Here is a 15,730-nt window from a genome sequence, read left to right on the forward strand (position 1 = left end):
TCACTTTACGGGTAGAATAACATTGTGTTCTAATTAAAATGGTTACTCACTAAAACTCCATTAATTATGGGTAACGTTCTGGTGGCCGAAATATTTTTTAGTTTAGTAGAGTAAAGTTTTAGAATTAAATAATTAACTAAAGTTTAGTTCTCCTTTTGATCTTACAGCGTTTAGTGCCTTTATAAGGCTTGCGCATTGATCTACGAAAGAAAGAAACCTTTAATAAGGTATACACTCTCGGTCACTAGTTGCCACTTAATTTTACGAGCCCCTGAATTCCTTGAACTAGGATTCATTAAGCTCTACGAGCTTAAATGACTCACTGCGGTGAATAATCTACTAGTTCTATAGAAAAAGTGACTTTGAGTCTATTGGTATTCCTCGGACTAAAGAACCGAGGTAGCTTCGCTACAGAATAAGTCCTTGCTAAAAATATTCAGATTTGTAGAATCATGTGGCGACAGTGTAGTCCAAGCTATCGGTAGCGGTGACATCGTCATGTCAACCAAGACCACGAAGGCCTTCGTGGAGCTTGAGAGACGGGATGACCTCGCCGTCAAGTCGAAGCTCCACTCGGTCTTCGCGAAGGTGGCCGAGGGCATCGGTCTTCACCGACAGCGACGCGCACTTGGACGCATTCGTCTCCATCGTCGACCACTACAGGTATCGGTGGCAATTAGTGCTAAGAATATATACCTCTTCTCTAATCGATCACAGCGAATGTCTTAGGAAGGCACTGAATCAAAAGGGGAACTTAACGTTAATTTTGCTCTTGAAATCAAATACCTACTTTAGTTACCTTGATTTAGATTCGGCGACAGATCTCTAACTGGTGGCTGACGCGTGTGTTACCCAAGTTTATATGAAATGTAATGATTTTACCTATATCAATAAGTAGATTATGTTTCTCTAGTGTGTACCACACCAAACTATCGGTTAAACAATTGAAGCGTACTCTGTTACATTTTGTCTATTTACCTCGTTTAAATATTAATGAAGCCACATCAGCTGTTCCCACTTCAAAAGTTCAACCGAGCCCAAATCCTGGACCAAAAAACCAAAATAAATGGTGATATGGTCAGAAATTTCGTGTTATTGGTAAACACTTGGGAATTAAGCGAAACTAAAAAGTAGTCATAAATTTGATGGATTTACGCAAGTTCAAAAATTTGCGTAAACAGAGCGAAGGGCAATTGCTTCAGTTGTGAAGCATAGTTCAACACCTTCCTTTAATGGAAGGTTTGTAAATAAAGTGCGGTCAAACCAACTCATGCAATCGTAAACACAGTGATGATTTAAGCGGAAGCTAGGTCATCAATTAAAGGATAAAAGTAAAAAGCTATCAGGACAGGTCGAGATCCCGTTTATCCTTAAAACTTGACTTCTTTAAGACCCCATTTGATGTAACAGAAAGTAGGAGCTAAGGCGCCCTCAGGGTAGTAGGCGTAGGCAAGGCCAGCCTCCGAGTCGCAAGACTTGAACATGTAGAACTGCAGCTCCTTAAACATGGACACAAGATATTTGACAATTTCCGGAGCGTCGGTCTTAAATCGGTTCAACGTTTCTTCATCAACGCCGGTACTCTTTAGGTGCTTCATGATCTTACGAAAGTATGACTTTAAGTACGTCTTAAGCTCAGCCCTGGTTTCAAAGCCAGTCTCGATGTAGCCAAACCCAATGGAGTCGTCAATGATGTTGTTAACCGTCTCGACAGAGTCGTCGACCTGAGCGTCATCACCACCGAAGGCGTCACCGCAGCCGATGTCAACGTTATCGGCGCCTTTAGCCACCATCTTAGACTCGACTTGGAACATGCCAGATATCTCGTTGCCTTCCATATCCTTGCACGGGATAACTTTGTTCGAGTCAGACATTACCTCATCTTCTGTAAACACATCCTGCCACACCAGCATCTTGACAAGTTTTGGCTTGTTATATTTTGCGTCGGGAACAAGGGTCGTTTTTTACAAGCCACCAGTTTCAAAGGGTGTCGGAGGATTCGCACCACACAAATACTTTTAAGAAAATCAACAAGAATGTAAGAATAGCTTCCCATCGATATTATATTTTATCGCAATAAGTGATCTCTTTCTATCCAATCAGCATGCAGTGGACAGCAAAAAAAAGAAGCTCTCACTGGCAGATAAAAGCCCAACTATTTGTCGTGTGAGAGGCTGTTCCGTTTAATGTCGTTATCCCTGATTACGTATCACGACACCAGCCAATTAACCAGCGTCACTCGAAGGGCGTGCTGAACAGCATGGTCAAAGCGCCCAAGGCCAAGAAGGCTGCGCTTCACTACCAGCCCTACCAAGCTAACATCGTACGTATCTTCAATGAAATAAGCATGTTCGTAAGGCTCTGATGTTTGTTTTGTTATCCTGCAGAGTAGTGAGAGTGATGAGCCGTCAATGGACCTTGGCATGACGGACATTCCTCTCCAGCTGGATCCAGTACTTTCGTAAGTCGTACTAGTCCAAGGACAATGCTGAGCTTCGACTATCGCTTTTTGCTTAATGTAATGTCATATTCTTTTAGAGGCCTGTCATCCAATATGAGCCGTAATTTGTGGGAAGATTGGAATGAAGGTGACGCAAGTTTCGATGTGAAATTTAACATGTTGACCGACAAAGTCGATACTGCCAGTTCATCCGAAATTATGACTGATTTACATTCAAGCATCGGTTCTGGCTACGAGCAGCAACAAAGCGTATCGAACAGTACAATGCACCTGAACTTCTCGCCCAATTCTGAAAGCTCAGCATTTAGCACGACCGATGTCGCAGGAAAGCCTAGGCTGAACATTCAGCGGTCGCTAAGCGAAGAAATTGTCAACATGCTGGATGAAAACAACGAAGCGGCACTTTCTAAGCAGTTAGATGGAAATCAACGCGGTATTGCGCCCTCGCAGAGTTTAATGTTCAATGCAGACAGAATGACCGCCCAGCATCAAAAGCTTCAGTCACAATATCAGCCGCATTCAAACACCCAATATTGGCAACAGTACCAACAGCAGTTACAATTACAGCAACAATTTCAGCAACAACAGCACATTCAGAGAGAAGCTTCAGACTTACACGTTGCTAACTGGATGAATAGCTTTGGCGTCAACCAAATTACTGCAGCTACGAATCCTGCAGCATCTACTAAATCGAGCGACCCATCCACTCACCGTGTTTTGCCAAACTCTGCAAATTATGACTATGCAGAAGCTGAAAAGATGGCAGCTGTTAAATCCACCTCCTTCTCTTTCTCTCAGCAAAGTACAAGCTCCAACGGTGAGAGTAAAAAAGCCGTCGCCTCTGGACCAAAAACTAGCAGTGGTGGTCTCGCGTGCGGAAACGCCACAATTAAGACTAGCAATGCTGCCATCAACAATTCCTACATAAATATGACCTATCCACCACAGCATACAAATGGGCTAGGTCCACAAGGAATGATGATAAATCCATTTTTAATGTTTCCTATGATGGGTCCACAAGCGATGAACATGATGGGAATGCCTATCCAAATGCCTATGGGAATAAATGTCAATGCTATGAATTCTATGAATGGTGCAAATGCCATGAACAATGCGAGTGGCTTGACTGGTATGAACTATACGAACGGTATGCATGATTTAAGCGGAACGCCACTTTCAATGCATTTGCAATTGCAGATGCAATTCCAAATGCAAATGGCACAAATGGCACAGATGAATGGAATGGGCTTGCATGGAATGTCAATGCCTTCAGGATTCGCAAATCTGCCCATGAGTCTGAACATGCAAATACCTTTGAATGTGCAGCATCAGATTAATCCTCAGAGTGGATTGGCAAATGACGCGAATACTACTTCTGAGTACTCGATGGGAATGTTTTCAACGGAGGGTAAATTGCCAAAACCTAATGGAGCTAATGAGGCTTTCGGAGGAGGATCTGGCTTTGTGAGCATTGCTAAGAAACCAGACGAGCCTGGAGTAAGTAGTATATTAAAATCGCTTATGACAGAAGAAGCCAAAAAGAAAGAAAAAAAGCTTGAGCGCAATCGAGACTCGGCTCGAGAAAGCCGCAAAAAGCAGCAAACCTACGTCGAGACGCTGGAAAACGGCATTAAGCGCCTGCAAATTAATCGTGAATTTGTCCGCTCGTATCAGTGGGGAATTAGTAGTCCAGGCTTCAGCTTTTTAACGTGCCCGAATTCTTTGCAGATGATTGATTGGAAGAATCGCATTAACGTAGTGACAGGTCAGACAGAGGCTTTTGCGAGTATTCAGAATCCCGCGAACTTTTGGTCTCTGATGCAGCTGAATCGACAGCGCCGAACTCTTGCGATGCAGCACGAAGATCGAGAGCGAGCGGTATGGAAATGCTTTGTATATGTGGGGCGGCAGTTGAATGGACTGCGCACTCGAGTTCTACAAATGCAAATGCTGCGTTCTTTATCTCAAAGTGCGTTGACACAAGAATTAGAAATGCTATTAAATTTATCAGCCGATCAGAAGTTTCACCTTCAAAGCCAAGCTCATCAAATTTTCAATCAAGAGGTTATGGAGCTTACGAAGCTATTTAAGATTTTTTTTGTGCTACGAAATGAAGCTCTTCGACTAAATATGGTGTCACCATTCTTGGAGGCCTACTTTCGCGAGGTTTGCTCATTTGACCAGCTGCAAAAGCTTTTACAGTGGACAGAAACTCATCGTAGTATTATTTTGGAGGAGATTTCGCTGGATGAAACCTAAAAATACCGATTTGTCGTCAATGTTATGAAGAATAGAATGGTATCGTAACGTCTTGCAAGATTTCTCAGCACATATGTATGTTGTGCAGTTTGCGCTATTTATTTTAGGTGATAAGAAGTTTCTTATTGTTGTTTAGGATCGACGATACGTTGATGTTGCCTAGTATAAGCCTACGAAGAATATCACAAGGTTGAAGAATGTTTGGATAGAAATAGTAGAAAGCGCTGGGTCTATAACTTAAACTCAAAATGAATCGGATTGAATTAATATGGAAGCCTCTAGCGAGTAGGTCAGACCTAATCAGGCTGATTTACTTTGTAGTGATTTATTGGAGAAACCCATAGAGAACCGAAGAGCCAATCTGTGCGTTCGCAAGGTGACAACTACATACGACGCCAAGACTTCAGCTATTCCATATAAAAGAATAGCTAGTGGTGACGCAGAGAGAGATTGAGCGATGTGAGTGATATAATTGACTTGCGAGAGAGACACATCGCTGATGTTTGACCATTAGAAGGCGTTGCGTGGCCGCAAATAAACATACCTTAAAAAGCTGGTAGTAAGTAATACACTAACGCTGCCTGAAAATACTAAGGCGATAGGGTAAAACTTGGAAATGAATAAAATGAAAAAGAGATAAGATGATTATATACAAACGGGGTGAACGAGATAGGTTTATTTCCATTTTTAAGTCTAACAATGACGAATGAGCTAGGATTCATTGGAAATCTTCGTGAAATGACCCAAGAGTACAGTGTCAATAAAAATTGTAAATGATATTCTCGATGTTCAAGCGTGCACCACGGTCGCCTCTTAGCGAACGAGGGTAAAAAAAACGCTTCAGCTAATTAGGAGTACGTTGCCAAAGCAAACATAATTGACAGCAGGCGGAACGCGTAATTTTTTTTGAACATTGGATATCACTGCGAAAATGAGTTACTAAGGATACCCAGAACACATTCCAGAATATATATATAATAATCCGATTCTAAATGGTCATGCATAAATTTGTTGTGAACAGACTGTTTATGCAACAGGGTGTATCGTTACGTGAAATTAACACTTATAAGGTTGATAATTAATATATTATCTAAAAGGCAGATAATATTTGGAGGATATTACTTTATGTAGTAATGTTCAGAATTCTTATCCATAAATAGGTCTAGACCATTATATCTATTAATTCCGCAGACTAATCAGCTGTAGAGATAAACAAAGAGAGATACAGATAAGATAAAGATAAGAATTCAATTACATTTTTAGTATTAGATTATAATTAAGTTAGCATTTACAAGATAGAAAGAGAGACACTTAATTATATTAATACAGTTTTCATTTAACTCACTTTAAGCTAGTTACCTTAAAGAGACGTCTTTTTCTGCACGTACTAGTGTACGTGAGATAACGTAAGGCACCACTCGCAACTGAAGCAGTGCGAAGTGGACTTGTACTGAAGCAGTACAAGTCGTAGTGCCGCGTTACAGTCTATTTACCCGTTATGAGTAGTTACAAATTTAGTTCATAAAAGTGCAAAATAAAGACTTGTTAATTAAGTTTAGGGAACCGTTAGTCTTCCATCAGTATCTGGTAAAATCCAAGCTAGAGACGTCTCGCTTGACTTGCTGCAAACGAAGCATTTGCACACTTCCCAACTTCTTGCGTAGCCGAATTTACGTCAAACAGGTACTGAATTAGCACAGCCGAGCTGCTTGTGGCAGAGTGACGTGCGGATGGAAGGGGGCCAAGACAGTCAAGGCTGTGGCGCTTAGATTCGATACCTCATTAAGGAAATTTCTGATCATTTTATTTCAAACAAAGTGGAAGCAAAAACGATGCTTCGTTTGAGAAGTAGGTCCATTAGGCCCGTCGCCTAGCAACATCTGGTCTCTTAAAGACTCTGCCAATGCAATTTACGTTCGTTTGGATTGAAAACACCGCTTTGATTTCGAAAAGCTTAATGCCAAAGGCCAGTTACGTCCGGCGTATACTGGCCTGCACTAATAATCCTTCGGTTGATTGGTGACGGCTATGCTAGTAGAATATGTGACACAACTAGAAAATTTGACATCGGAAGGTATATGATTGGCTAATTTTATGCATGAATATTGCAAACGTAGCCGAGCACGATATAATAGCACTGCCCCGTCGCTGCTTATCGACGTCAACTATTGGTGGTCGGCCCTGGCCTTTGCAGGGATGCTAGTGTGCAAAAAATCGTTTGTCAGGTGGTTGCCAAGACTAAGCAGACCGATCTGCTGTTTTATTCTGATGGCGACGCCTCGTTTCTTGTGTAGGCGGGCACGTCGTAATGCGGCCACTCTCTACTTAGACACACACCCTAGAAAATCGAGGAAGCGGTTTAACCTGCTTCTCTTGCGTGCAAGTGCGGTGGGCGCGTTAGCGACCTCACCCAACTAACTAAGTGCTCTGGTTAAGTGTCGTCACGGGAGCGGTAATCCGGCTCCTCGTGCGCACTTACCAAGTAGGAAGAAGTTTTTAGACTAATTTATATTTAATCGTATCAAATATACTTACCTATTTTTACCAACCAAAATGTCATCTCTATAAATAACACTTAATATGTATTGCGAGCGTATCTTTCTAGATCTCTCGCGTAACGGATGACGCTAGCCGTCATCGCGTCTAATGCCTTAGTCGAAACGCTGACAGCTACTGCTGCTGTCGCGTTAACGGGGCTAAAGGATCCATCCCACTTTAACAGTGAGGATGTTGATCCGTCGCTCATTGTCGACTACAAAGAGTCGACACCGTTGCCATCATCTCATAGTAGTGATGCTGACAACGAGCTCATGAGGAAGGATGATGGCGCATTATTGCCCATCTAAACTTTTCTCATAGCTCACGACATCGAGACAGCAGCATTTACGAATGCTGTCTCGTCGTCTGCGCTGGAAAGCACAGCGACAGGTAATGAAAGCGCTGCCCATAAAGGCGTAGCTCCTTCTCCGTTGGGTATAACCACAACGCCTTATGCTCAGAATATAATCCATAATGGTTCTGACATTGAGGATTCGGAGCTCAAAGCTCCGCCGACGACACTTGAACGCACTCAGTCGGTGTCACAAGCCAGTCGTTTGAGCGTGGCTATTTGACGGGTGGCATATCATGATGCCCCCTCCAACTAAATGGCCTCGTTTAAACGGGTCAAGAGCGTCGCTCCTAGAGCGCGCTATTCTAGATGCACCTAATTATCATGGCGTCTTTAAGCCTTAGAAGGCTCAGGGAAATTCGCTTGGGCGTATTTTTTTCTCGATCCCGGTCGTGTTGCGTTCAAATGAAACGCCCGACCAATATGAGGCGGAATTCACGCGCCGCATTCATCCGCATTCCGATGCGATGAAACAGCGGTCGCAACGAATTTAATTTCGCCCGCTAGCGTGTGAAAGAAATCATGGGCGGTACTGTACCCCCTGTTTCTTCTCACAACGCTGCTTCTGCTAGTCCATTTGAGACTAGCGAAGGGGCATCAGGCCTCAGCTGGTGCTCATTTTCATAGGCAGCCACCAAGCCGGGCACATCAATATGTAGGGTATCGGTCGGTTCCCAAAAGTCAAAATTCTTCGGTAACCTTTCCATTGGACGAGGATCTCATCATTTTGCCTCACGGAGCGGTTGGCAAGCAACCTTCCAACAAGGAAGCGTTGATTCCCACCCGCATCCATTTGTGCAGGCGGTGCCTGATAGGAGTGGCGATCTCGCCCAGCTAATCGCGGCTGCCTTACCTTCGTCTGTTCAGTCACAGGCGTTTAGCGCTGCTGAACGACGTATTGCGGATGTCGAGGGTCAAGTCTCACGACTACCTCGGATCTCGCTGATGTCCGGGCGAAGGCTCGTCAGGGTTATGAACGCCTGAAGACTCGCTTGGACTTCTTTGAAAGAATAATGCTGAGGGATCCGCGTTACTCGCGTGATGTCCCTCGCTCTCCAAGTCATGTTCGTGGTGGGAGGCATCAATCCGATAGCTTTTCGCCTTCACCGCCCCTTTCACCCGAACGACGCTCGACTCACAGTCGGCGTCACCATCGGTCTCCTTAGACGGACGGGGATATGTGACCTCATTTGGGTCTACATACCGTTTCAGACGACCCACGTAAAATACAGGGTGCGTCTTCATACACGGGGGAAGAGTGAGCCTATAATTTAGGTCTCCAACCTCTTCTACCACCGTAAAGAGCCCAATGAAACGCGGCAACAACTTCGTGGTACCTCCAGGTAGTACATAAATTTCATTTTTAGGTAGGGTAGCAGTACTTAATCGTACTTTTTCACCCACTCGAAAGCGTTCATAATTTTGCGACCAATTCGGTCCGCATATTATTTTTGCTTGTCCTATGCGCTTGCAATTGCGTCACGAACTTTACGTGCGATGGCTAATCGCTCATCCACGAAGCGTTGAGCCTCGCTCACACTTTTAGCATCAAACTCGCCTGTGATACCGCCGAGAGGTCGGTCACAAGGCGTAGTTTAATTGATCACTGCTAAACCACTAGGGCAAGTTTCGGTCGTTGAGATGATACCCTCATGGGTCATCGTCATATTGACGAAACTATGTCCCTCTTTCGCACCGAGCATAGTGAGGGACCCTCCCCCACTAAGACTCGGGCTGCGCGCAAATGAGACTGGCATCCGAGGATGGTGCAGTCCGTTTAAATAAAACGGTGTCCCACCCGTATTGGCTTGGACACTGTTATTTACAGCGGGCTCCACAAAGTACAACTGCTTGCTCCACTCTTTGGAAGTTGCTATAGTGCGTAAGACATCAGCCACGACTCGATTGACAAGTTCGGTTTGTACATCGGTCTGGGGATGATCTGCGCTCGACATGTGAAGCTTGCTACCTAGCAGCTCACACACATGTCGCCAAAAACCAGACGGTAAAACGTGGATCCCAGTCCGATACTATGGACTCTGGCTTCCCGTGTAGTCGTTAGACATGATCCAGGGACAAGAGCGCTGCCTTCTTGCCTGAAATCGATGTTTTACATGGTGCTTAATGCACTATTTTGCTCAGTCTGTATACAAAGACGACTAGCCCTGTCCGACCCTTATGATCGGGCGGCATGCCAAACATGAAGTCCAGACTTACTGACTTCCAACAGTTGGTTGTTATCGGTAGCGGCTTCAGTGGCGCACTGCTGGACGGTGCAGGCTTAATGCGCTGACACTGTTCGCAAGATCGAATATAGTTGGCCACCCATCTATATAGGTGTGGCCACCAAAATTCCTCTGACACTCGTAAGAATGTCTTTTCACGGCCCAGATGCCCACTAGATGGCGCATCATGGAGCTCGTGAAGGATCATCAGCTTGAGATCTGTGTCACGAGGCACAAAGATTCTCAAGGGATCCCAAGGTGACAGCTGATGCCATAAAGGCCATCGCTGTAGCTAAAGCGATATAGCTTAGCTTTCAGGTGTGACGGAAGACAAAAATCTTTCGTCCACCGAAATGATCCAACAGCAGGCGACAGTGGTCGTCCTGACTGTAGCTCTCTTTTATTCCAGAGGCCAATGAGCTCGTCACGTGGTATGCCTTCATGGCTGCCAACGTTGGCGGCTGCAATTGTGTTTTGCTCTAGACACACTTTCCTGGTAACTTACCATAAAAGCTGGTCTGCGCAATACAGCGTCAGCCAAGACATTCGACTTACTCGGCTTTTGAAATTAAATTCAGAGAAGAATGTAAGCCATCTTGTCATTCAGGCGAGCGGTTCGGTGAGTTTGTTGCGGTCCGTAGTGATACGTGATCCGTATTAACCACAAATGGTCTCCTTTAAATCCAACGCGGAAAAGATAGTTGACTTTCCCACGGAGTTCAACAAAATATCTTTCCGCAGGATTAGTGTTTGCGCCGGTATGGTCGTCGTGTTCAGCTTATTGTAAGCGTGAACCAGGCGCCATCTACAAAAGATCGGGCTGCAGTGAGGCGACTTGCTCTCACGTACATGTCCCGCTTGTCGAGGACTCGTCGATAATCGACTTGTTCTTTTGACAACGGCCATTGCCTGGTCACACAATACTTGGTGCCAGGATCCAAATCAATTTCGTGCCTGATGCTCTATCTGTTCGTAGGCGGCCCGGCACTTCTTCTGGGATACATCGCGATGTTTCCACAGAACCTCAAAGAACGGACTGTCTCTTAAGGCATCCCAGCCTTGAGCAGCGAACCGTTTCTTTTTGTCCATTTCTAGGACGCTCTCGCCCATTGTGGACGACGAGCAACAGTCCACCAAGATCACTTCTGGAACTGGTGTGACTATTTCGTGAATCTATCCTTCCTTTGATTCGGCAGAGAACAGATCCCACGACATCTCCGGGAGATTTACTATCTCCTCGGCAGATTTACTATCTTCTCGGCAGATTTACTATTTCCTCGGCAGATTTAAAGACTTACCGAAGCACCTCACTGAGGATGCCTCCGCATTTTTGTCTTTGACGACATCGAACACCTCGTTCGAAGGCCCGTCCTCTTTAATAGGAACTGATCCAAAGGTCACTCGTTTAGACGAGCCTCGATGAATTTATCTATCCGGTATTCGTTCTTCGAACACCACGACCATTAACTAGGAAGCGGGTGCCGTTGCTCTCCTGGCCAACGCGCCCCTTCCAAACGGACCAGGCTCTAGGCACTGTGTCGATTAATGCGACGCTTGTCTTCCTGTCAGCTCGCTGTCTACTGCCACAGGCTCTCGGCTCTCTGGGACACATGGCTACTTGTCATTGCCCATCTCACTAACCCAGTCTACACGAGCTGGGTAGACATTCATGATGTTTGACATCCTGTCAACGCACCCTTAACTGTGGTCACTCGGCATCAGTTGCATAAGCCTCTCGCAGGAGCACATCCTTTCTGGTGTCCTGCATAGAGTTCGCAACTGTGCGTGTACGCCAGTCTACCCCATGGTTGGTGTTTTGCCAACCATGGCATGCCAAGGAATAGGTCATACGGACTCTCCATACCTAGCTCTGTAAATTTCTCTTTACAAGAGATGTCACTAAAGCTAAAGGCGAGTTCTACCTGAACTCCCTCAGACTTAACGAGCGCGCCGTTCGCCAAACAAACGGTCGCCTCTTCTCGCTTGCCATCCTGGCAAAGCGACTCAAACATCGCCGGTCTCTTTCTTAGAGCCGCGANCCGTCGCCTAGCAACATCTGGTCTCTTAAAGACTCTGCCAATGCAATTTACGTTCGTTTGGATTGAAAACACCGCTTTGATTTCGAAAAGCTTAATGCCAAAGGCCAGTTACGTCCGGCGTATACTGGCCTGCACTAATAATCCTTCGGTTGATTGGTGACGGCTATGCTAGTAGAATATGTGACACAACTAGAAAATTTGACATCGGAAGGTATATGATTGGCTAATTTTATGCATGAATATTGCAAACGTAGCCGAGCACGATATAATAGCACTGCCCCGTCGCTGCTTATCGACGTCAACTATTGGTGGTCGGCCCTGGCCTTTGCAGGGATGCTAGTGTGCAAAAAATCGTTTGTCAGGTGGTTGCCAAGACTAAGCAGACCGATCTGCTGTTTTATTCTGATGGCGACGCCTCGTTTCTTGTGTAGGCGGGCACGTCGTAATGCGGCCACTCTCTACTTAGACACACACCCTAGAAAATCGAGGAAGCGGTTTAACCTGCTTCTCTTGCGTGCAAGTGCGGTGGGCGCGTTAGCGACCTCACCCAACTAACTAAGTGCTCTGGTTAAGTGTCGTCACGGGAGCGGTAATCCGGCTCCTCGTGCGCACTTACCAAGTAGGAAGAAGTTTTTAGACTAATTTATATTTAATCGTATCAAATATACTTACCTATTTTTACCAACCAAAATGTCATCTCTATAAATAACACTTAATATGTATTGCGAGCGTATCTTTCTAGATCTCTCGCGTAACGGATGACGCTAGCCGTCATCGCGTCTAATGCCTTAGTCGAAACGCTGACAGCTACTGCTGCTGTCGCGTTAACGGGGCTAAAGGATCCATCCCACTTTAACAGTGAGGATGTTGATCCGTCGCTCATTGTCGACTACAAAGAGTCGACACCGTTGCCATCATCTCATAGTAGTGATGCTGACAACGAGCTCATGAGGAAGGATGATGGCGCATTATTGCCCATCTAAACTTTTCTCATAGCTCACGACATCGAGACAGCAGCATTTACGAATGCTGTCTCGTCGTCTGCGCTGGAAAGCACAGCGACAGGTAATGAAAGCGCTGCCCATAAAGGCGTAGCTCCTTCTCCGTTGGGTATAACCACAACGCCTTATGCTCAGAATATAATCCATAATGGTTCTGACATTGAGGATTCGGAGCTCAAAGCTCCGCCGACGACACTTGAACGCACTCAGTCGGTGTCACAAGCCAGTCGTTTGAGCGTGGCTATTTGACGGGTGGCATATCATGATGCCCCCTCCAACTAAATGGCCTCGTTTAAACGGGTCAAGAGCGTCGCTCCTAGAGCGCGCTATTCTAGATGCACCTAATTATCATGGCGTCTTTAAGCCTTAGAAGGCTCAGGGAAATTCGCTTGGGCGTATTTTTTTCTCGATCCCGGTCGTGTTGCGTTCAAATGAAACGCCCGACCAATATGAGGCGGAATTCACGCGCCGCATTCATCCGCATTCCGATGCGATGAAACAGCGGTCGCAACGAATTTAATTTCGCCCGCTAGCGTGTGAAAGAAATCATGGGCGGTACTGTACCCCCTGTTTCTTCTCACAACGCTGCTTCTGCTAGTCCATTTGAGACTAGCGAAGGGGCATCAGGCCTCAGCTGGTGCTCATTTTCATAGGCAGCCACCAAGCCGGGCACATCAATATGTAGGGTATCGGTCGGTTCCCAAAAGTCAAAATTCTTCGGTAACCTTTCCATTGGACGAGGATCTCATCATTTTGCCTCACGGAGCGGTTGGCAAGCAACCTTCCAACAAGGAAGCGTTGATTCCCACCCGCATCCATTTGTGCAGGCGGTGCCTGATAGGAGTGGCGATCTCGCCCAGCTAATCGCGGCTGCCTTACCTTCGTCTGTTCAGTCACAGGCGTTTAGCGCTGCTGAACGACGTATTGCGGATGTCGAGGGTCAAGTCTCACGACTACCTCGGATCTCGCTGATGTCCGGGCGAAGGCTCGTCAGGGTTATGAACGCCTGAAGACTCGCTTGGACTTCTTTGAAAGAATAATGCTGAGGGATCCGCGTTACTCGCGTGATGTCCCTCGCTCTCCAAGTCATGTTCGTGGTGGGAGGCATCAATCCGATAGCTTTTCGCCTTCACCGCCCCTTTCACCCGAACGACGCTCGACTCACAGTCGGCGTCACCATCGGTCTCCTTAGACGGACGGGGATATGTGACCTCATTTGGGTCTACATACCGTTTCAGACGACCCACGTAAAATACAGGGTGCGTCTTCATACACGGGGGAAGAGTGAGCCTATAATTTAGGTCTCCAACCTCTTCTACCACCGTAAAGAGCCCAATGAAACGCGGCAACAACTTCGTGGTACCTCCAGGTAGTACATAAATTTCATTTTTAGGTAGGGTAGCAGTACTTAATCGTACTTTTTCACCCACTCGAAAGCGTTCATAATTTTGCGACCAATTCGGTCCGCATATTATTTTTGCTTGTCCTATGCGCTTGCAATTGCGTCACGAACTTTACGTGCGATGGCTAATCGCTCATCCACGAAGCGTTGAGCCTCGCTCACACTTTTAGCATCAAACTCGCCTGTGATACCGCCGAGAGGTCGGTCACAAGGCGTAGTTTAATTGATCACTGCTAAACCACTAGGGCAAGTTTCGGTCGTTGAGATGATACCCTCATGGGTCATCGTCATATTGACGAAACTATGTCCCTCTTTCGCACCGAGCATAGTGAGGGACCCTCCCCCACTAAGACTCGGGCTGCGCGCAAATGAGACTGGCATCCGAGGATGGTGCAGTCCGTTTAAATAAAACGGTGTCCCACCCGTATTGGCTTGGACACTGTTATTTACAGCGGGCTCCACAAAGTACAACTGCTTGCTCCACTCTTTGGAAGTTGCTATAGTGCGTAAGACATCAGCCACGACTCGATTGACAAGTTCGGTTTGTACATCGGTCTGGGGATGATCTGCGCTCGACATGTGAAGCTTGCTACCTAGCAGCTCACACACATGTCGCCAAAAACCAGACGGTAAAACGTGGATCCCAGTCCGATACTATGGACTCTGGCTTCCCGTGTAGTCGTTAGACATGATCCAGGGACAAGAGCGCTGCCTTCTTGCCTGAAATCGATGTTTTACATGGTGCTTAATGCACTATTTTGCTCAGTCTGTATACAAAGACGACTAGCCCTGTCCGACCCTTATGATCGGGCGGCATGCCAAACATGAAGTCCAGACTTACTGACTTCCAACAGTTGGTTGTTATCGGTAGCGGCTTCAGTGGCGCACTGCTGGACGGTGCAGGCTTAATGCGCTGACACTGTTCGCAAGATCGAATATAGTTGGCCACCCATCTATATAGGTGTGGCCACCAAAATTTCTCTGACACTCGAAAGAATGTCTTTTTACGACCCAGATGCCCACTAGATGGCGCATCATGGAGCTCGTGAAGGATCATCAGCTTGAGATCTGTGTCACGAGGCACAAAGATTCTCAAGGGATCCCAAGGTGACAGCTGATGCCATAAAGGCCATCGCTGTAGCTAAAGCGATATAGCTTAGCTTTCAGGTGTGACGGAAGACAAAAATCTTTCGTCCACCGAAATGATCCAACAGCAGGCGACAGTGGTCGTCCTGACTGTAGCTCTCTTTTATTCCAGAGGCCAATGAGCTCGTCACGTGGTATGCCTTCATGGCTGCCAACGTTGGCGGCTGCAATTGTGTTTTGCTCTAGACACACTTTCCTGGTAACTTACCATAAAAGCTGGTCTGCGCAATACAGCGTCAGCCAAGACATTCGACTTACTCGGCTTTTGAAATTAAATTCAGAGAAGAATGTAAGCCATCTTGTCATT

At 46.1% G+C, this 15,730-nt stretch overlaps 2 protein-coding genes across 2 annotated transcripts; one reads left to right on the forward strand and one right to left on the reverse strand.

Annotated features, from left to right (window-relative positions):
- Positions 1-1,370: 1,370 nt before the first annotated feature.
- CCR75_006084 (uncharacterized protein) lies at positions 1,371-1,913 on the reverse strand (the record flags this gene model as incomplete). Its single annotated transcript, XM_067964156.1, has 1 exon — positions 1,371-1,913. The coding sequence occupies one exon, from the start codon at positions 1,911-1,913 to the stop codon at positions 1,371-1,373; it is 543 nt and encodes a 180-aa protein (XP_067816056.1).
- A 319-nt stretch (positions 1,914-2,232) lies between these two features.
- CCR75_006085 (uncharacterized protein) lies at positions 2,233-5,449 on the forward strand. The gene is made up of 3 exons (XM_067964157.1): positions 2,233-2,323; positions 2,388-2,461; positions 2,539-5,449. The coding sequence occupies exons 1-3, from the start codon at positions 2,261-2,263 to the stop codon at positions 4,718-4,720; spliced, it is 2,319 nt and encodes a 772-aa protein (XP_067816055.1). The 5' UTR covers positions 2,233-2,260; the 3' UTR covers positions 4,721-5,449.
- The last annotated feature ends 10,281 nt before the right edge of the window (positions 5,450-15,730 follow it).

The sequence above is a fragment of the Bremia lactucae genome (genome assembly GCF_004359215.1).
Source record: "Bremia lactucae strain SF5 chromosome Unknown BlacSF5_NotPlaced_182_SHOA01000115.1_669280bp, whole genome shotgun sequence".
Classification (NCBI taxonomy): domain Eukaryota; phylum Oomycota; class Peronosporomycetes; order Peronosporales; family Peronosporaceae; genus Bremia; species Bremia lactucae.

What these genes read in the sequence shown, in the direction of transcription:
- CCR75_006085 (XM_067964157.1), top strand. Translation starts at nt 2,261, where the DNA reads ATGGTCAAAGCGCCCAAGGCCAAGAAGGCTGCGCTTCACTACCAGCCC. An exon ending in AGCCCTACCAAGCTAACATC is followed by an intron (nt 2,324 to 2,387) that starts GTACGTATCTTC and finishes GTTATCCTGCAG; the next exon opens with AGTAGTGAGAGTGATGAGCC. An exon ending in CAGCTGGATCCAGTACTTTC is followed by an intron (nt 2,462 to 2,538) that starts GTAAGTCGTACT and finishes ATATTCTTTTAG; the next exon opens with AGGCCTGTCATCCAATATGA.